General features: G+C 44.6%; 1 protein-coding gene across 4 annotated transcripts in view; it reads right to left on the bottom strand.

Annotated features, from left to right (window-relative positions):
• The window catches only part of LOC119713567 (tetraspanin-15-like), a 78,775-nt gene extending 56,399 nt beyond the window's left edge, over positions 1-22,376 (bottom strand). The window contains exon 1 of one of the 4 annotated variants that reach the window (XM_072027083.1): positions 22,072-22,376. In XM_072027083.1, coding sequence (XP_071883184.1) covers positions 22,072-22,200 — 129 coding nt within the window. In that variant the 5' untranslated portion in view covers positions 22,201-22,376. The remainder of the gene's footprint in view (positions 1-22,071) is intronic. The other 3 variants (XM_072027084.1, XM_072027082.1, XM_072027081.1) reach the window with 3 other exon arrangements.
• Positions 22,377-22,644: the final 268 nt, after the last annotated feature.

Genomic DNA, 22,644 nt, shown 5'->3' with positions numbered 1-22,644 from the left:
GTGTTGATTTTCACTGTTACTCAGACCTTGGGCTCTGAGGAACTCTCATGTGCCTCAGAAAGTTTTTTGTTTGTTTGTTTGTTTGTTTTCTCCTTGAAAAAATTAAATAAAATCATTTGCACACCTGCAAAAGCAGTGTCAAGACCCTCTCCACACTCCTTGAACAGCATTTTCCCTTGCAAGCTGAACACCCTTAATCAGATATACAGAGATCTTTAAATTTAACTTTTTTTTTTCTTTTTCCTTTGACTGAATAAAATTTATACCATGCTTTCTTTTCTGTAAAAGATAGACAATAAGGAATAAGCACTCTTCTGGCTGCACAAATGCATACAGATGCTTTGCCACTTGCATCTATAGAGCACTCAGAGATGAGGAGATAGAAACCAACCTTAAATCATCCATTTATTTATTACTAACATTACCATAATGGATAGATAATGCACAAGCTGTACTGGACACAATGGAGATGCAGGCAGAGCTTTTAGAAAGCTTAACATTGAGCTGAATAATTCTAAAGTCCATATTTATGCAAGACTTGTAATTTTATTTAAGGTCGCTTATGTGTGATGTTCTCAGGGTACAGAGGGAGCAGGGAAAGGGGACAGAAAAGGAGCCCATCTATAGAGGAAGCAATTTAGGGTCACTGAGTTTTATTCCTGAATATTTTTCCCCTCTGGAGACACTGGTGATGAAAGACTAACAAATAAAATAAAATACGATCACAGGGTGAGTCACCAAGAAAGGACAGTAAGATCTTGTACAAAAAAAAAAATAAAAAAAAATAAAAAAGACAGACAAACTTAGGACTAGACACCAGGAATCCACACTTGACTATATAACATAAAGACACCCAAGCTAGCTAGACTGCATCCCTAAGATGAACTCAGCTCATTACGTGAAAACCACACCTCCTGAAGAGGAAGTCTCCTCCTCATAAAAATATTACTCCTCACTGAAAACCACCCCTTACAGCATATGCATAGTAGATTAAAAATGTTACTGTATGTAGCATTTAATGTTAAAATGCTAATTAGAAATATAGGAACTTCTATTCACCAACTGTAATAATTAACTGATAATAAGGAAATAGACTAGCATAAAAAACTGCGATTGGGACAATCAGTGTGCTAGCTTTATGAAATTACTACTAACACCCATCTTTGCACAGACATGAAATAAGTATCTCAGCTCTGTGTGTTGATTGTCTCTTTGCACACTGGTGAAGAACCATGTTTTGGGACAACACTAGCACATGCTACTGGAGCCAGGTAAAGGACCCAGAGAGGCTTCACACATGTGGAACAAGCTAGCTTTTAACGGCTTTTAATCATTAACGTGGTACCATTCCTGGTAGCATCAAGCCCAGGCAATCATTAACTGCAGGAAGAAATGCCTCAGCTGGCATTTAACGCTCAGGACTAGCAAGGACTACAGAAACTGCTGGATGTCAATCAGCAGTCAAAATTTGGGGTTTTGCAGTCATTTGAGGAGGCAATGCTGCTACTGGGGGGAGATTTTCCACCAACAGAACCCCGTCCCCCTCCAACACCCAAGGATGGGGATTTCCCATCCACCCCACATATTACCCCAGGCTTTACAGGCAGAAAGTTTCCTGTAATAGTTCTGCAAAGCCAAAACTGAGTCTGCAGGAAAATGTGCTAAACCTTCTGAGGGACCATCTTGTGCTATTGATGTGCTCTCTCCACAGTGCTCTGCATGCAGCTGGCATAACAATAAACTTAAATAAAGATGCTGCTTCTTCCCTTGAGTGGGGTTCCCAAGCATATCAAATCACAAATCATTGGCATGATTAGTTTGACAAGCCTAGGCATGTGGCTACCTCCTCCAACATTACCAGCTTTACCTATACCGTAAGTTTTTTCTCCAGCTTCAGCCCAGAAGTACAGAGAGGTCCTTACGCAGGATTTTTGGTGCTCTTGGGGCGAGGAGGGGACCTGTTAGACCTGTCTGCTTGTGGCTCTGCTAGGTGCAAGGCGAGCCCTGTGTAAGTAGACAGAACTGGGGAAAAGGGTCTTTGGGAGCTTTTGTTATGGATCTGGGGGTCAACAATTAGATCCATGGCCTTTTGGAGCTCTGCAATGATTTTGCTGAGCTGCCAGATGGAAGCAGAGGTGCTGTGCACTGCTTTCAGCTGCAGCTCTTGGGTTTTGTTAGCTGCATATGGGACAGGGTCAACCAAAATCCTCCTTAGTAGCCCCAATATTTAAGTGGTATGGGAACAACTGGCTTACCACTAGAGGTGGTAAGGGAGCAGGCAGTCAGCGTTTGCTGATTCCACGACTGGGTTCACTGCCTTAATTGCACCTATTGAATAAATTATTGAGTATTGCAGTTGATCCTATTGCAATTCCTTACAGCCAAGTTAGAGCTGGAAAGTGCTAATTTAAAGTTTAGCGCTTCAGCCCAGGCAAAGTCACGTCTTTGCACACAGGCCTGGTGCACTGATGGGATCCGTCCTGCTCTATCTGAGCTGGGGAAGCAGCAGCTACCACAGACTCTCCCAATCCTTCATCAGACAGCCACAACAGCACCTAAATTATAGTTCCTCCCAACCAGATTACCATTTAATTGCATGAAAAGTGGTGCTGCTACTGCTCTTACTTGCACTTCTTTTGCAAGTCAGACACAGCTGCTGCCTGGGAAGATGGGAAGGTTCCCAGCACCCTCACTACAGCTTTGCTGCTTCACAGATGGGTTTTCATCTTGTCTAAACCATGGGTGAAGGAAAGTTTTGCTACAAGCTCCAAAGGAAGGGACAAATCATGGGCAAGTTATTCACAGTGAAGAGCTTTGCAAAAAGGAGCAAGAGTCAGGAAAAAAAGTTGTTGGATACCCTGCAACATTTAGAGATTCATCCTGCAAGGGAGAATGTTTGAAGCCAAACAGCATAACAGGCTTAAACTGCAAGCTACCTCCTCTTTTCCCAGCTGCCAAACCCTACTAAGACACCATTTGCTGATTCAGAGTTTGATTTTGCTCCCTGTCATCCCAGAGCTGCAGAAAGAAACTTTAACTTGTCCCTGTGATTTTATTCACTAATATTTGTGCTGATCTTAACCCCATTTGCAAACTTTGATGTTGCATTTCTAAACCAGTGGCATTTGGCTAATGCTTTATTTGACCTTTTAATGCCCCATGCTCCATGCTCTTGAGTCATATGCAGGTTTTTTCCTTTCCTTTCCCTTTCCCTTTCCATTTTCATTTTTTTCAATTAGGCAACGAATACACCAAGTTGCATATTTCTAAATGAAACCCTGTGTGTTGCGTTCTTCAAACCTAAACTACATTTAACCACAAGCTCCCATATCACACAGTGCCCTTCCCCATCCTGAATTGTTGCCTTGGCTTCACCACACCCTCCTGCAGCAGATGAAAGCACCAACCTGTTTAATAAACACATCAACAAATGAAAAGACCTTCCATGGTGCAATAGTATTACTGAAGTGGTGACTTAGCCTGTATTTTCCCAGGCAGGCAGTGATTAAAGTGGAAACATTTTGACTCTGCAAATCATGGCACAGCTGGTTCAATACAATAATGAGTGCAGCAGCTATAAAGAATAAAGTGAACCATGGGGGGGAAGAGAAATAGCTTTGAAGGATTAAGATAATAAGCAAGCAATGTTGCATGATAAAGAGCAGGAATAAAACTGAAGAATTAATGTGCAATTTTCTGATTTGTAAAACACTCTGATTACAAGAGAAGGGTAAAGCGCGGGTCTTGGGGGTGCCAGGATCAGCATCACACTGCAGACACTGTGCCCATGACAGTGGCACAAGTGATGCGGAGCAGAGGCATTTCTAGCTCCTATGGCTCAGTTGTACTCAAGCATCCTCCTTGGTTAGCACTGGTCTGCAGAGCATCACTTCTAATTGCACAGGATGGAGCAGTCCTCCATAAATCTGCATTATCCCCTCAGGAAACAACTGATGCTTCCAGCCTCAACAGCCTGAAGCCCTACAATTTTATTAGAGAAGGCAGGAGAGCATCCCCTATTTCTCTGTATTTTCAAGGCTTGTATGTGCCACAAGTTTCTGCTTTCTTCCTTATATCTCCTACAGGCACCATTCACTGGGTCCATTTTTTTTTTCCTCTTTTCTCTTACTTTTTAGACATTTTGGTGTGTTCCCCCCGGCAACTTGCTCTGCTGAGAATCATTGCACCAGTGCTGGAGCTGAGTGGGTAGGTGCAGATGCACAGACCTCAGGTTAAAAGCCAACAAAAAAACATGTATGATGGAACATCTGACAGATACTGCTTCATCAAAATATTGCTTATAATTAGGGGCTAGTTGTACTGGGTCTGGCTGGGATGCAGTTAACTTTCCCTGCAACAGCCCAGACAATGCTGTGCTCTGCATGTGTAGCTAGAACAGCCCTGGTATAACACAAGTGGTGTCTACTGCTGAGCAATACTGACACAGCATTTCTGAAACAATCTTGTCACTTTCTGGGCCAAGAGGCGTGGCATTGAGTGGGCGTATCACATCCCTTATCACCCACAAGCCTCTGGGAAGGCTGAGAGGTACAATGGACTGTTAAAGGCCATGTTACAAGCATTGGGTGCTGGGACATGGAAACAATGGGACATAAATCTACCAGGTCTACTTGGCTAGTTAGCAACAAAGGGTCTGACAACCATGCTAGTCCTGCTGAAACAAACCCCCTACACATGGTGAGAGGAGCTAAAGTCCCTGTAGTGTATGTAGGGAAGTGGATGGGGAAGGCAGTGTGGGTTGCTTCAGCCTCGGGAAAAGGCAAACCCACTTGTGGGATGGTCTTCCCCCAAGGACCGGGGTATACCTGGTGGGTAATGCAAAAGAAGGGGGATATCAGGTGCGTGCCTCAAGGAGATATAACCTTGGGAGAAAACTAATCTGTAATTTAAGTTATACGTAGTAGGAAGACACTGCAGGGTCGACGACAGCTCAACTTTGCAAGGAACCAGGCAAGTGCATCAACAACTCGAGCTCAGCTGGTGCTGGCATCCAGAAATCCAAGAAATCCAACGCTGCCTGCTCTGGCAGATAAAGACTTAATCATCACCAGGTCTTATGAATGTTTTTGAGAAAGACCTATAGAATGAAAAGATGTACCTACCTATCAATCTGCTAAAGGGCAAGGAGCAATGGTGATGAGAATACTTATATGCTAAAGTACATCGGACCCGAGAGTGACACAAATGTTATGGAATAAGAGGTGGAGGAGAGCTGGGTCTGGCTGGGATGGAGTTAACTTTCCCTGCAACAGCCCAGGCAGTGCTGTGCTCTGTGCTTGTAGCTAAAACAGCCTTGGTATCACACAAGTGTGGTGTCTACTGCTGAGCAATACTGGCACAGCATCAGGACTCCCTCTAACCCCCCTGAGAGCCAGCAGGCTGGGGGTAGGCAAAAAGCAAGGAAGGAACATCACCAGGGCAGCTGACCTAAACCAACCAAAGGGATATTCCATACCATCTGATGTCACACTCAGCAATAAAAGGTGCAAAAAGGAAGAAGAGGGGAGGGGTGGGCTCTCGTTGCGAAAACATCTGTCCTCCAGAACACCGGCTACATGCGTTGAGGCCCTGCTTCAAGGACGTGGTCAAGCATTGCATGTTTGTGGGAAGTAGAGAGGAACTTCTTTCCTCTGCACTTCCACGCAGCTTTTGATCGTTGCTTTTTTCCTCTTTTCCCCTTTCCATTTTTTCCCTTTAGTTAAATTTTTTAATTAATAATATTTTTTCCTTAGTAATTATTTTTCCTTTAATTAATTTATCTTTCTCTCAACCCGTGAGTTCTTTCTTTCCTTTTCTTCTTCCCCTCCTCACTCCCCTTCCTCAGAAAAGATAGTGGTTGTGGTGATGCTGCCTAGCAAGGTAAAACAACCACACAAACCTGCAATATTCTTGGTCTAAATGCAGATGCAGCAGCTGGCAGGGTTGGGGGTGAAGCTCTGTGCTATCATGAGTTTGGATTGGACTGGTAGCAAAAGGTTCATATGCATGGGAAAGCCTTTCTATCGAGCTGAGTGTGAAGTGGATAGAAACTTTTCCATAAAGAAAATTTACCCAAAGTGATTAGCATGCACTAAACTATCCCCTGCCATCCTGCTGCTTTCAGAAAGGTGGTTAATCTATTTCAGCTGCAGTTGTTCTCTTCTTTCCTGTGCCCCTTCCCAAAATACAATTCATGTTGATGACTATAAAGAGCGCTAGCCTCAAATTTGGTTAAAGTTTTTATAAACGGATCTAGAGATGTGTTGGCCAAATCAAATGAGAGGTGAGAGGTCTGGGTATGAAAATGCTAGTGTTACAGCTCTTCAGTCATTGAAAGATGGAAAAAAGAATAATTCCTAATAGCAGCAGATGGGAAGAGAGGTATTAGCACTTGAATTGGCAATATGAAAAGTGAGGAGCCACTACAGGGCAGAAATGATTTTCCTGCTCAAGACAAGTAGACTTTTGCTACTGGAAATCAAATTATGGTTTTGATTTGTTTATTTTCCAAAATCACTTCCTGGAAGAAAGAAGGAAATGGAGGTGATGCTCCAAAGGTGGAAAGGTCTAGTGCAGTAAATGAATTAAGGAAAAAACTATATAGCTCGTATCAGTGTTTACCACTATTTAATTAAAGGTATAAAGCAGTGCTCAGTAGCTGGAGGGAACAGCTCTGAAGATGATTCTTCAACAGCTGATTGCTTCTGGTGTCCAGAAATGTGTGTTCTGTTGTATCTGTGCTGCCTGTCACAATTAATTAAGATTTTATGCTGAGAACCAGAAGAAAATGCTTTCCAAGCATGAAGCTTCATACAATGACCAAATAATTGCACCACGAGTAAGTAGGATTTGGTATGGAAAAGGTCATGGACTGAGCTTGAGCAATGGGGCAGAATGGATTGAGCAAAATGCTGAAGGCTTTACTGACATTGCTGTTGCCTGCGGAGAAATACTTTTTAGTGTTTATGCTATAGAATCATCATAGAATCATCAAGATTGGAAAAGACTTCCAAGATCATCTGGTTCAAGCATCCCTCTAACACCAATATCACCCACTAAACCATGTTCCTAAGCACCACGTCCAATCTTTTCTTGAATACCCCCAGGGACAGTGACTCTATCAATTCCCTGGGCAACCCGTTCCAATGCCTGACTGCTCTTTCTGAGAAGAAATGTCTCCTCATTTCCAACCTGAACCTCCCCTGATGCAACTTGAGGCCATTCCCTCTAGTCCTATCAGTTGTTATCTGCAACAAGAGGCCAATCCCCAGCTCCCCACAGCTTCCTTTCAGGTAGCTGCAGGCAGCAATGAGGTGTCCCCTGAACCTCCTCTTCTTCAGACTAAACAACCCCACTTCCCTCAGCTTCTCCTCACAGAACTTGTGTTCCAGGCCCTTCACCAGCTTTGTGGCCCTTCTCTGGACAAGCTCCAGGGCCTCAATGTCCTTCCTGTAGTGAGGAGCCCAAAACTGAACATAGCACTCGAGGTGTGGCCTCACCAGAGCAGAGTACAGGGGGACGATCACCTCCCTGGTCCTGCTAGCTGATGCTGTTGATGCCTTCTTGGCCACCTGGGCACACTGCCAGCTCATGTGCAGGTGAGCATCGACCAACTGGGGCTGTTGATCCTTTTCCTCTGCACAGTTTCCAGCCACTCTGCCCCAAGCCTGTAGCACTGCTTGGGGTTGTTGTGGCCAAAGTGCAGGACCTGGCACTTAGCCATGTTGAACCTCATCCCATTGGCCTCAGCCCATCGACCCATCCTGTCCAGGTCCCTCTGCAGGGCCACCCTGTTCTCCGGCAGATCAACACTAACCCCCAACTTGGTGTCATCTGCAAAATTACTGAGGGTGCATTCAATTCCATTGTCCAAACCATCAATAAAGATATTAAAGAGGATGGGCCCCAACACTGACCCCTGGGGAACACCACTTATGACCCGTCACCAACTGGACTTCATTCACCACCACTCTCTGGGCCCAGATGTTCAGCCAGTTTTTAACCCAGCAAAGAGTGTACCTGTCCAAGGCATGGGTTGTCAGTTTCTCCAGGAGAATACTGTGGGAGACTGTGTCAAAGGCCTTGCTGAAGTCTAGGTAGACTATATCAATAAGCCTTCCCTCGTCCACCAGGCAGGTCACAGAAGGAGATGAGGTTGGTCAGGCAGGACTTGCCTTTCATGAACCCCATGCTGACTGGGCCTGATCCCCTGGTTGTCTGGCACATGCCATGTGATCAAGATGACCTGTTCCATCACTTTTCCTGGCACGAAGGTCAGGCTGACAGGCCTATAGTTCCACATATTCTCCTTACAACCCATCTTATAGATGGACATCATGTTAGCCAGTCTCCAGTCATCTGTGATCTCTACGGATGACCATAACCACTGATTGATGATGAAAAGCGGCTCGACAACCACATCCGCCAGCTCCCTCAGCTCCCTTACGTGGATCCCATCTGGCCCCATGGACTTGTGACAGTCCAGGTGGAGCAGCAGGTCTCTAACTGTTTCCACATGAATTATGGAGGGTTTCCTCTGCTCCCCATCCCAGACTTCTGGGTCAGGAGGCTGAGTACCCCAAGGACAAGCGGTCTTAGAAAAGACCAATGTAAAGAAGGCATTGAGAACCTCAGCCTTTTCCTTATCCTCAATAGTCATGTACCCCCCCTGCAACCAGAAAATGATGAAGAGTCTCCTTGACCCTTCTCTTACTGTTAATACATTTGTAAAAACATTTTTTTGCTACCCTTTACCATTGTGGCCAGGCTGAGCTCGTGCTGAGCTTTGGCCTTCCTGACTTTTTCTCCGCATATGCTGGCAGCTTCCTTGTACCCTCCCCAAGTTGCCTGCCCCTTCTTCCCAACAGACATAAATTCCCTTTTTCTCCTGGAGACTCAGCAAAAAGTTCCCTGTTCAGCCAAGCTGGTCTTCTTCCCTGCTGCGTCACCTTACAGGTGACCTTACAAGGGGACAGCCTGCTCCTGCACCTTGAAGATTTCCTTCTCGAGGAGTGTTCAGCCTTCCTGGACCCCTCTGCCTTTGACGACTGACTCCCAAGGGACCCTCCCTACCGGTGTCCTGAACAATTCGAAGTCCGCCCTCTGGAAGTCCAAGGGAGCAGTTTTACTGACCTCCCTCCTGACTTCACCAAGAGTAGAGAACTCTAACATTTCATGGTCTCTCTGCTCAAGACAGCTCCCGGACACCACATCTCCCTCCAGTCCTTCTCTGTTCATGAACAGCAGATCTGACCATGCCAAACTTGCAGTATTTCAAGGGTTTAGAACATACCAAGCAGCCTTTTTTTGAGTTTGTCACCTGGCTTTTGTTGAGTTTAGCACCTAGTTCAGCAGCAGAGCAGTGCTTGCTGAAGCCATCCTGGGCTGGGTTAATCCCTCAGGCATTGAGCCCACCGAAGGAACAAATCCAGTTAAAATGGAGTTCAGTTAGGTGAGTCAGCCTTCTGGGACAACATTTCTTTGGCAAATTAGCCAGAAGACTTGAAAAATATTTACTTTGGCTTGGGTGAGAAGAGAAAGAGCTGGTAAAACAAACAAAAGAATATTAAATGTATTTTTACAGTTGTATTTTTATCTAAAATGTTACCCTTCTTTTTCTCCCCTGTTCTCCTCCTGCAAGCCATGGGTTTCTTAGCAGTGGGAAGTTTTAAGACACGTTATCTTTTTAGCTGTTGTCATGCTTATGGATTTGATAAGCTTTGGGGGGTGTAGGATGGAGCACCTATTCCTGGAAGCAAGCTCTTAATCAAATCTGCAAGATGCAGTGGTATTAAGGTTCAGTTACTCTTGCTTGAGGTGGATGTAGCTGATTCTCCGCTATTGAGAATCTTTTAATCTCTGTTTTTATTTCATGAGGGTGTATCTGATAGGAAAGTGTCATGCCCTTTTGAAAAGCTTGAAGCATTGTTGTTCACAACTTCTGTGCTAGTGTACAGCAGCACTGGAGACTAAAGAGAAGGAGTAATTGAAGAAGATTTCTTTTTCTTTTCTTTTCTTTTTTTTTTTTTTTTTTTTTTCTTAAAAAGAAATATTAAGCCATGTCATCTTGGCAATAAAATCCAAGGCTGAGGATGAATTTATTGATGTACCCTGTACCAAGTGCCCAGGGAATGCTGGAAAGCAAGTGATGGAGAAAGAGATCTGTGGAATCTGGGGAGGATTGTTGCAATTTTAACAAAGCTCCTCCGAGTTTCTCAGAAACATACTGGCAGGGTCACTTGGCAGCTGTTTTGAACCACCACAGAGGCAGAAGAGCAGCAACAGACCTGAATGAGACCCAGAAAGAAGACTTAAAAGGGTTCAAAAATGGAATGTGGTGCAAGCTCATCCTCTCTAATGATGGCATTTTTACCAGGAAGTTACTTGCAAACTCCTGCCTTTAAGCACTAACAGGAGGAAAAATGCTTTCTGGTTTGTTTTTATCTTCTTCAGTGCTTTGCGAGCAGCACACAAAGAAATAGCCATACACGTCTGCTGCTTTTTCTCTCAACATAACTCTTTGTTATGGCAGGAGTGCCATGCATTTCCAAGTGTTGGCCTTTTATTTATTAAATGATGGCTTTATTTCCACCCAGCAATGTCTGCCAAAAGTGCTCTAAATGAAGAGTGGAGATTATACGTAACACAAACAGTCCTGCTTGCAAGGCTGTGCGCAAATGAAATGAAGTCAGCTAAATTGGATGATTGCTCTAAGCAATTTAAACCCAAATACATCTTGCTCAAGTTGCCTCTCTTCTTTACTCCTCCTGTTTTTTTGGTCCTGACTTGCATGTTTGCAAGCAAATGCCCAAAGATAGAGTATGTTTCAGAGCAATTAAAAGCCTGTTAGAGGATGTGCCTCAACTTGGCTTGGTGATGGGGACAAAAGGGCAATGACAAGGAGCTATGTGGGAGGCTGCAGAGTCTCCTTGCCTTACTGTGAGGGAAGCTCAGGGGTAATGTGGGGAGATTTCAGCATCCTGGCCCCATGCAAATCTTCCCAAACACTTTGCACTTCCATTCCTAAAAGTTTAGCAATTGCACCACGTGGTTTAGTAGCAACCATTGTTTGAGATGAGTAGAAACATTCTGGAACTTCAGCTGGATGAGATTTGCTTGCAGCTGGCCAATATCCTGAGTGAAGCATGCCAATGCTGGGTTCCCATTAAAAAGGAAAAAGAAAAAAAAGAAAAACAAACAAACAAACAAAAAAACTCTTAGGTTAGTTAAGGTTTTCTGCAGCATGATTGCTTTTGGGGGATGCCAGAAAATGTGGTTGTAAATAGTTGACTGGTTCAGCTAAAGCTTGGGATTCCCTCCTTAAAAGCATTTCCTGAGGGCATCTGAGAAATTGCCAAGTTTGAATGTGCTGGGTCTTGTCAGACATGCCTCAATATTTCCTGGAAGACTGTGCTTTAATATTCCTTGCTCTTAAAAGAAAAGATATTTGCTTTCTCTGTAGGTCAGAAAAGCATGCAGAGATGCTGGCCTTGAAGATCCTGACCCCAGAACTGGAAACAGCAAAGATACCTGTGGGTGAGTTTGTATTTTCAGCCATGTTTCTTCTAGGATGACGATGGGTCCAAGGGAAGAGACTGTGTCTCTGGAGGAAGCTTGTGGACAGCACAGATGGAATAAAAATGGTTTTAATCCGCAAACTTGCAAAACCCTTGTGCTCTGGGACCTTTCTGGCTTGCACATGACTTGTATTTGGCTCTGTACCAAAATACTATGGAGGAAAGCACAAGGTGGCTGCTGTTTCAGGGTAGGATGATGGCAAAAGGAACCCACTGTATTTTCTGGTGCCACCCACCCCAGAAATGTGAGGGATTTGCCTCCTCTCCCTCACCACATGTTGCTGGAGGAAGGACTTAATTGGATAATTGTACCATGAGTGGCTCCAAAAGCTGTCAGGACAGATAAAGCTCCTAAAGGCAAGAGACAGACAAGACCTTAATTATTTCCCTGGTTTTTGAACATGGGAAAAGGCCACTGGGATGGTTAAGGATCAAAGGAGTGGCAGAAGGGGCTGGAGGGAGGGGTAGGGGTTGATCTGTACACAGATGTGGTCATCAATTTGCTTTGCACTTAATTTTGACTCCTGAGGAAGCACATGTGGTGTGTATTGCATTGTTATTTGGGATTCCTCTGAGCTGTGCTGGGGTTTTGGGCCAGCAGAGATGCCCTGACCTTGGTAAAACAGTCTTTATTTCCTTTACTTATATGTGAATGCTTTTGTGTTGTTGTTTTTTTATTATTATTGTTGTTGTTGTTTAAATGGAGTTCCTCTAAGTGGATGCTGGTTTTCCTGCAGCAGAGGCGAGTCATTCATGCAGTGAGTTAATGTTGAGACTGGTGCTGGAGAAAGCGCGTTTAGCGTAAAATACTATGGCAAAGGGAAAGGACTGCCAGACCATCTGAACTAGCACCTGTTCAGAATTAGGGAAGGAAGATATAGTTGTGCAGTGCTGAACTCAGCAGCTGTGTTTTACCCAGTAGGGCTTGATTAGCACTGAGATAGATGACTTGCCACTCCAATCTATCTTAGTAGCCAGAGCTTGCATCTGTCTGGCCATTAATGACATTTAATACTGGCTCTAGGAACTGATTGCATTTCTCAATAGATAAAACTTCACTATTTGACGCTGAACAGTATTTCTCTATCTAGAACCAATTTTTCTTCTTGGGGATTGAATCTGTGTCAATATGGCAAAGCATATGTTCAGTGTGTTTGTCCAGAGGCTTATCAGAATCTGATGTCTCTTGGCTTATGTAAGCACTAGGGATTTTTAAGCCATCAGTGCTTTTACTAACAAAAGCCCAAACAGAAAGTAGCTCTTGCTACAGGTACCAATGATTTGTACCAGGTCACAATGGGGAGCACTGGTGGAAAGGCCACTTGAGCTACTTGCTTGGCACTTGGCGCTGCTGTCTTGCATTGCAAATGTTTCTCAAGCTCTACCTGCAAATTACTCAGTCTGTATTTTCCCAGCTGCTCTGAGTTCAGCTGTGTGAGGTCTGTACATGTTGATCCCACATCACCAACCACTGCAAGGATAGAGTGGTGAAGCTATTGCTAAAGCAGTAGGCACAGTTGTTTGGAGATTTGAGAGGAAAAAAAAAAGTCTTCAAGAAGTGAAATGCAGTTTAGTTTCTCAGAGTTAAAATTCAGGCTTGGGGGAAATTCAAGAGCTGTAAGGCATGGAAGGTGTCGTGAGCTCTTGCAGTCCCACCTTTTCCATTAGGTATGGAAGTTGCAGAGGTTTCAGGGTGAAAGAACTATTGCCAGTAGGATAAATAGTGTGTGGGGGGGTCTTGGTTATTTCATTTGTATGTTATCCCCTGACAAAGACGTTCCACAGCATGTGTGTGAGCCCACCTAAATGTCTCTACAGAAGGTGGTTAGAGAATGTGTGCTTCTCTCCTGCATGAACTTCAGTCCAAAATAGGAACTGGTGCCCTTTGGAGATTTAGCAAGCAGCTAAATTAAACCTGTTGTTGTATGCAAAATGGCTTTTAAATAGCAAATTTGTACAATTCGAGAGGCTTTTCCTCCATGAAGCCTGTGCAACGCAGAGGAAGCAGGAAGGTGACTTTCAAAGGGAAAGTGACTATTTTTGGCAATAAGTTATTCAATTCTTCTCTCTGCATGCTTGACTTTAAAATAACATGTAGTGTGACTGACACATCTAAGGAAGCAACAACCAAAGGATTAAAAAAAATCTATATATTTGCCATAGAGAAATTGGAGTTGGTTGTTAACCTCTATTCAATGTGTGGGTGTCAGAGGACTGAATTTGTGTGCTTTCTGCTTTCCTTAATCATCTCCCAAGTACGTATGGTTGTAAACACAAAGCAGTTGTTTACTTAGGGCTACAGTATACATAAATGTACCTTACAGTGGCTCCTCAGGGCCCTCCTTTTACTTGTTAGGGCTTCAAAATGGAAGTGACCTACACTAGATAGGAGTTGAAGGACACTGAGAAGTGAGGTGATCCTTTACTGCACATCTTTACTGCTCTGCTGTCTCTGAGTTGTAGGTTTTGGTTTATGACTACCAGCAAAAGCAACATTTTGGAAGTGTAATAAATCAGTTTACTTGGCCAACAGAGAGATTCTCTTATTTACCCTGATATATTTTTTATATTTTATGTTCCCACAAATCCATATGTTATGTCACATGATTGTAAATATTTTCTCTCCCTGGGATATCCAACAAATGTATCCTGCTAGTGCTTCGTGTAAGTAGTAGCTGTTGGGAACTGGTATCACCTGGCTTTGTGCTGGTTTTTAACCAGAGGTATGGAGACAAACTGCAAGTTCGGCACGATGGCATCAAACCAAAATTTGGTCCTGCATATGGCCAGGATTATTTTCTACCTTGAGATGTTGGCTTTTCTCTCCACAGTGTAGTTGAGCAGGGTGATTAATACTGCAGCTGCAGAACATTACAGTTGCTTTCAGTGCTGCTCAGATTGATGTTTGGCTTTTTAGTCTTTAGGACAACTTAGTACAGGGACTGCTTTTCCTTCCCATTAATCATATTTGTTTCTGGTTGCTTCAGATGCTCCTCTAAGGTACACTAAAGGATCTAGTGTTGGCTTAAAAGCGTAGAAAGACTTTGTACTGCGAGGTGATTTTATTTTTTTTCCCTTAATGAACATATTGTGATGGCATGGGGTATAAAAGCTTTTAAATTCCACATAAAATGCATAATTTTGGGTGAGAATTGTTGGTGATGAGTTGACTTCAGACATTGTGTGTTTCAGCTTTTGCTCTAGAGCTCTATAAGGTTTGATATATAGTTCAGCTCTGTTTGTTTTTTTTGTGTGTGTGTGTGTGTTTTTTTTCTTACTGTCCATCATTGCAGATGAGTTATCATCATCATATCCAAGGCATGAGACTCAGCTCCAGAAGGTGGATAAGACGCAAGAAGCCTGTATCAGAGTGGCATTTCTGCTTCAGGTTTGAAGTAGTAGAAATGGCTAAGCCTAGGAGACTTCTGGTGTGAGAGAGTGATAAAGCTGAGCTGCGCTACTACAAGAGCATAAAGGAATTTGTTCTGTAGTTATAGCCTGAAAGGCTATGCATCGTATCCATGAAACTATAGGGTCTCAAGGAAACAACATGAGGAAAAGATAACCCTGAAACCCTAGGTGAGTAGAAGACCACTGAATGGGCAAATGACAGGGATCTGCTCAACCCAGCCTCCTGTTCTGGCATGTGTTTTTCAAGAGGGAGAAAGCCAGTTTCCATGTTCTTCTTCAAGATCTTCAGCAAGAAAGTGCAAGGATGATTGGGCATGCAGAGTACTAATTTATTATTATTATTATTATTATTTATTTTTTTTTACTCCTCTAGATGCTTCCTCTCCTTATATAATATCCTCCACCATTGTTAGTGGCTTCGGGAAGGAAGTCCATGTTGCTGGCAATGGGCACTAACACCAACACTAACACCAAACTACCTAGACTCTGACATACCCAGAAGGGTACTGTTCAGGTTCCTATTTTCTTGAAGGCATGCAAATGAGAGCAGGATAGTACAGCTGGACTGGGGAATGGTTATTTTATTGTCAGGGCTCTAATCTGGGCTTGTGTGATTGGGAGAAAAACAAACAAACAAACAAAACAACAACAACAAAACAGAAGCCACTCTGGCGATAACATCTGCAAATTTAAAGCTTTCATTGTGTTAGAGGCTTTGGTTTTCTCTATTGCTATAGGAATGGAGTGTGTTGGCCCAGAGTTGCACGTTGATGTTGGTGGGAAGGAGTCTGGGAAGAATTCGTGCCTCTGCTACATGCAGCTGAGTAAGAGAGGCAGTCATGAGTTTGTGATTTGCTGTCGGTTAATTAGTGAAGCATTTTAATGAAGAGAGAGAACTGCAGTGACTTAATCACAGAATCATCTAGGTTGGAAGAGACCTCCAAGATTACCTAGTTCAACCTCTGAGCTAACACTAACAAGTCCTCCACTAAACCATATCACTAAGCTCTACATCTAAACATCTTTTAAAGACCTCCAGGGATGGTGACTCCACCACTTCCCTGGGCAGCCCATTCCAATGCCTAACAATCCCTTCAGCAAAGAAGTTCTTCCTAATATCCAACCTAAAACTCCCCTGGCACAATTTTAGCCCATTCCCCCTTGTCCTGTCGCCAGGCACGTGGGAGAATAGACCAATCCCCACCTCGCTACAGCCTCCTTTAATGTACCTATAGAGAGCAATAAGGTTGCCCCTGAGCTTCCTCTTCTCCAGGCTGAACAAGCTCAGCTCCTTCAGCCGCTCCTCGTAGGACTTGTTCTCCAGGCCCCTCACCAGCTTCGTCGCCCTTCTCTGGACCTGCTCAAGCACCTCGATGTCCTTCTTGTAGCGAGGGGCCCAAAACTGAACACAGTACTCGAGGTGCGGCCTCACCAGAGTTGAGCACAGGGGGATGATCACCTCCCTAGCCCTGCTGGTCACACTGTTTCTTATGCAAGCCAGGATGCTGTTGGCCTTCTTGGCCACCTGAGCACACTGCTGGCTCATATTCAGCCGACTGTCTACCATCACTCCCAGGTCCTTCTCTGCCTGGCAGCTCTCCAACCATTCCTCTCCCAGCCTGTAGCTCTGCTTGGGGTTGTTGTCCTCCAGGTGCAGGACCCGGCACTTGGCCTTGTTGAACTTCATGCAGTTGACCTCAGCCCATCAGTGCAGCCTATCCAGATCCTCCTGCAGAGCCTTCCTACCCTCAAGCAGATCAACACACGCACCTAACTTGGTGTCATCTGCAAACTTACTGAGGGTGCACTCAATCTCCTCATCCAGATCATCGATAAAGATATTAAAGAGGACTGGTCCCAGTACTGAGTCCTGGGTGATGCCACTAGTGACCGGCCTCCAGCTAGATTTGACTCCATTCACCACAACATTTTGGGCCCAGCTATCCAGCCAGTTTTGAACCCAACGAAGCATACGCCAGTCTAAGCCGTGAACAGCCAGTTTCTTAAGGAGAATGTTGTGGGGAATGGTGTCAAAAGCCTTACTGAAGTCAAGGTAGATCACGTCCACAGCCTTTCCCTCATCCACCCAGCGCGTCACTTTGTCATAGAAGGAGATCAGGTTCGTCAAGCAGGATCTGCCTTCCATAAACCCATGCAGACTGGGCCTGATCACCTGGTTGCCCTGCAAGTGCCGCATGATGACATTCAAGATAACCTGCTCCATGAGCTTCCCTGGTACTGAGGTCAAACTAAGAGGCCTATAGTTCCCTAGGTCTACCATCTGGCCCTTCTTGTAGATGGGCGTCATGTTTGCTAGCCACCAGTTGACTGGGACCACCCCAATAGCCAGGACTGCCAATAAATGATGGAAAGTGGCTTGTCCACCTCCTCCACCAGTTCTCTCATTACCCGCAGGTGGATCCCCTCCGGCACCATTGACTTATGTACATCTAAGTGCTGTAACAGGTCGCCAACCCGGTGGAATGCTTTGGAGCTGAGTCTTTTCAGACTGTGCAGACAGCACACAGAGAATATCATTTGCATAGAAAATTGAAAAGAAAAGAAAAAAAAAAAACAAACACCTCTTTTCCTGTGGTTTATGAAATAATAAAACATCTTAAAAAAAAAAAAAAAAAAAATCAAAGCTGCCAGCTATGAGCAACAAATTCACCTTAGTTTTGCAATTATAGCTTCTATGTTTTCAAACACTGATTTTTTCTTTTTAATTTTGTTTATTTATATATACAATTTAACTAAAGGGAAAAAATGGAAAGGGGAAAAGAGGAAAAAAGCAACAATCAAACACTGCGTGGAAGTGCAGAGGAAAGAAGTTCCTCTCTACTTCCCACAAACATGCAATGCTTGACCACGTCCTTGAAGCAGGGCCTCAACGCATGTAGCCGGTGTTCTGGAGGACAGATGTTTTCGCAACGAGAGCCCACCCCTCCCCTCTTCTTCCTTTTTGCACCTTTTATTGCTGAGTGTGACATCAGATGGTATGGAATATCCCTTTGGTTGGTTTAGGTCAGCTGCCCTGGTGATGTTCCTTCCTTGCTTTTTGCCTACCCCCAGCCTGCTGGCTCTCAGGGGGGTTAGAGGGAGTCCTGATGCTGTGCCAGTATTGCTCAGCAGTAGACACCACACTTGTGTGATACCAAGGCTGTTTTAGCTACAAGCACAGAGCACAGCACTGCCTGGGCTGTTGCAGGGAAAGTTAACTCCATCCCAGCCAGACCCAGCTCTCCTCCACCTCTTATTCCATAACATTTGTGTCACTCTCAGGTCCGATGTACTTTAGCATATAAGTATTCTCATCACCATTGCTCCTTGCCCTTTAGCAGATTGATAGGTAGGTACATCTTTTCATTCTATAGGTCTTTCTCAAAAACATTCATAAGACCTGGTGATGATTTAGTCTTTATCTGCCAGAGCAGGCAGCGTTGGATTTCTTGGATTTCTGGATGCCAGCACCAGCTTAGCTCGAGTTGTTGATGCACTTGCCTGGTTCCTTGCAAAGTTGAGCTGTCGTTGATCCTGCAGTGTCTTCCTACTACGTATAACTTAAATTACAGATTAGTTTTCTCCCAAGGTTAAATCTCCTTGAGGCACGCACCTGATATCCCCCTTCTTTTGCATTACCCACCAGGTATACCCCGGTCCTTGGGGGAAGACCATCCCACAAGTGGGTTTGCCTTCTCCCGAGGCAGAAGCAACCCAACTGCCTTCCCCATCCACTTCCCTACATACACTACAGGGACTTTAGCTCCTCTCACCATGTGTAGGGGGTTTGTTTCGGCAGGACTAGCATGGTTGTCAGACCCTTTGTTGCTAACTAGCCAAGTAGACCTGGTAGATTTATGTCCCATTGTTTCCATGTCCCAGCACCCAATGCTTGTAACATGGCCTTTAACAGTCCATTGTACCTCTCAGCCTTCCCAGAGGCTTGTGGGTGATAAGGGATGTGATACGCCCACTCAATGCCATGCCTCTTGGCCCAGAAAGTGACAAGATTGTTTCGGAAATGACTCCCATTGTCGGACTCAATTCTGTCTGGTGTTCCATGATGCCACAGCACTTGCCTTTCCAGGTCCAAGATAGTGTTTTGGGTGGTGACATGGTGTACGGGATGTGTTTCCAGCCACTCAGTAGTTGCTTCTCCCATAATACGTACCATTTGCCTTGGCATGTTTGTGGGAGTGGTCCGATATAGTCAATTTGCCAGGCCTCACCATATCAAAACCCTATCCACCTCACCCTATTCCAGGGAGATTTTACCCTCATGACTCTCTTGATCACAGCACAGTTTCACGCTCATGGGTAACCTGTGTGATGGCCTCAATGGTCAAGTCCACCCCTCGATCACAAACCCACCTGTACGTGACATCTCTCCCCAGATGTCCTGATGTTTCATGGGCCCATTGAGCTACAAACAGCTCACACTTATGTTCCCAGTCCAGGTCCACCTGAGTCACTTCAATTTTTGAAGCTCAGCTACAGGGTAACAGCCCAGATACATTTACCACTTCGCTGACAGTTGCTTTGTTTCCATTGCTGCAGCCACCCTGCAGAGCATTTGCCACCATCCACGAGTCAGTGTAGAGGTAGAATAATGGCCTCATATGCTGTATCTCCTTTTCAGTTGGGGTGCAATGGGCTTATGGTCCTTAATAGCCCTGTGGCCCCAGCTCCAGAACCCCAGAGGTCGACCTCAAGTTTCTCCTGTTTTTTTTTTTTGTTTGTTTGTTTTGTTTTTGTTTTGTTTTGTTTTTGGCCAGAGGTGAAAAAAAAAAAAAAAAAAAAAAAAGCCCAGTGCAGTTTGCTAAAATCTTCAGTGCTCTTTGCACATCAGAAACACCAGGCTGCATTAAAAGGAAACAAGAGGGGAAAAATTATTTTAGGAAAGCGTACTCCATATTTTCCTGCAGAATAGTAACAGATAATAATACACTTGGGTGCCAAAATACTCCTTGGGAAATTAGAGGCTCCACAATACAAACACACCCAAAGCTCTGAGCCTCCTTGAGCACCAGCGTCTGAAGATGCTTAGCCTTAATTTCTGGACAGCATCCTTAAGACACACATTCTCAGATCACCTATTACCTCCAGTACTGAAGATGAACACACCAAAAATCCCCTTTTTAGCAACTCTGTACAGAAAACACACTTTATCTGCTGGAAGATTGTTTTCCAGCAGCTTTAATATTTCCACTACAAAATAACAGAGATAAATCCCAGCCAGGCGAGTGAGTTTGAAACAAAATACATGTGCGGAAGAGATCTGCCAAGGAAGAGGACTTTTTCCAGTTGTTTTGGGGTAGAACAATACCAGACAATTAAATCACAAGAAGCCCAGCCTTTAAAAAAAAAAAACAGTCAGTGGTTTATATACTAAAAAGACCATGAGAAAGAGCAGTATTCCTCAGCTAAAAGCATCTCGTGCAGCTTTTATTAGCACAGCTCACTCTCTGGCCCCTGGGGTTGGAAGACTGAAGTTTTGAATGGAAATAGCCTTCTGCAAAGAAGCATCTCTCAAGTGCTCTGGCAAAAGCCAATTTGAATCTCACTTAATATTGTATCCTTGCAAATAGAATGAATTAAGTGGTTCTGGGAACTGAAAATAGTTTAATTAGCTACTGTTTGGTTTAGGGCCAGGTCATTAATTCATTGACAGCTAGGGAGAGCAGCTAGCAAAGCAGATTTCACTGGATCTTCTGTAACCACAGATATCATGAAGACAGCACCATTGCAGTTACCAAGAGGCATTTGCAGACCAAACTCCTCTTCATCCGCCGTCTAGATTGGGCTTGCCAAGGCCCACCAGCCCCAGGGACATTAACAAACTATTAATAAACTTTACAACCCTACAGTTAAAATCACCCAGTTTACAAGATCAATCAAAGCCAAACTAGCAGCAAGCCACAAGACTTCCGTTAAACTCTTTCCATTCAGCATTGCAAGCATTTGTTCTCAATTTACCTTCCTGTACACCTCCCCAGCTCCATGGCTCTTGGCTGGGTGTTGCTGTTTCCACACCAGCAAGGAAAAAAAAAACAACTATCTTTTTTTTCAAGGGGAAAAAAAATACTTTCTTCTCCACATGTACACAGTCAGTCTCAACCTGAGCCTTCATCCCTACCACCTACTTAAAAGCTTCACAGGCAGGTTTGCTGCAAAAACAAAGCACTTTGGGCTGCCAGTGGGCCACTGCATAAAGTCCCCAGCCCAGGAGCAACCTTCAGGCATTATGACATGCTGGCAGGTAGCTTGATGGCAAAGCAGCAGAGTGAAAAGTCCAATGGGGTTTTATGGTTTCCCCTCACTCCTCCGCTAGGTAGCATGAGTGTGCTCAAACAGGGACCCAGTGCAGTGGGGAACTGCTGTTTCTGAAGATGCTCAAAGCCACTAAGACAGGGACCTGACCACCCAACAGCCCAGCTTCAGGACCTTCAGGGACTTTCCCACCCAAACAGTTAGCAATCATCCTAGGGAAAAACTGGAAATGGCTTCCCTGGAGCTGTTTTTACATAATTCACTTTGTTCATCCACTTAATGATGCATGTCTGAACAGGTCCTCCAAGGCCCTTCCAGTTGTTCTCCCATGGAAAAGGAGGAGCACTTCTGGTGTAGCAAACCTGGAGGAACTATCTCCATGCTGCATTTGAGCTTGGCCTCAGGAAAGAAATCTAGGTCCAGGGGGAGGAAGAAGGTGAAAAAACACAGGGTTTTGAACCATCCAGAAAGCCTACAGTTACCAGCTTTTGAATGCAAAACAGAACAACCAGGATCCAATGCCATGGGAAAACACCCAAGAGAAGACAATTACAAATAGCCCATAGACAGCACAGCAAGCAGGCAATGAGTTTGGTTTCATCTATCATTGGCCATCCATGACTCCTTACCTGCCCTGATTCACAGCCATGGTGGCTGGTCTCTTCTAAAGCCCAAAACCCCACGTTCAAGACCCACATGGGTTGTGACTATCACTGCAGTCCATTTTCCAAGGGAGGAGAGGCAAAGCCAGATGTTTTGAATGCAACATGACAGAGGTGGGAAAAACAAAACAAAAGAAAACATACAAACCTACCAGTTCCCAGAAGATTTTGGGGGAAGAAAGAAGAAGAAATGCATCTCCCCCAGGGTTGAAGCATACCTTCAGGGCAGATCCACTCTGGGGCACCCACAGCCAGGGTTTGCATGCTTTGCTTATCAGCATCCACCCCTTGCAAGGTGAGGAGGAGCGTTGCTAGGACACCTGTACCAGGCTTCAGCAATTTCAGGCTGATGATGTGTAAGAGAGCTGCAGGAGGCTCTGAGAAGGAGAGGCAGAAATTAAGAAGTAAGGTGCTGGGGAGAGGCGCAACCTGCCTGGAGGAGCCCAGCACCCAGGGCCATACAAATGCTGATTCCACTTCTTTCCACAGGGAATTGCCTTTTCGGTTTGGGACAAAAGACCCAGAAGCAGGCTGGCCAGATTTTGCATACTGAGGCATCTGCAAAAGCAGCAACAGCTCCACCTTCCTCACACTGCAAACTGCACACAGACTATTTTTGATCCCACTTTTCCCTTGAACAATGTCACCAGCAAACAGAGAAGGGTGAGAGGCAAGCCTTCTGTCCTCTACTCCCCCTCTGGATTTCTCTCCATAACTCATTACAG

This window comes from Anas platyrhynchos, chromosome 23, assembly GCF_047663525.1.
Source record: "Anas platyrhynchos isolate ZD024472 breed Pekin duck chromosome 23, IASCAAS_PekinDuck_T2T, whole genome shotgun sequence".
Lineage (NCBI taxonomy): Eukaryota > Metazoa > Chordata > Aves > Anseriformes > Anatidae > Anas > Anas platyrhynchos.
This window is presented reverse-complemented; position numbering and strand designations above follow the sequence as displayed.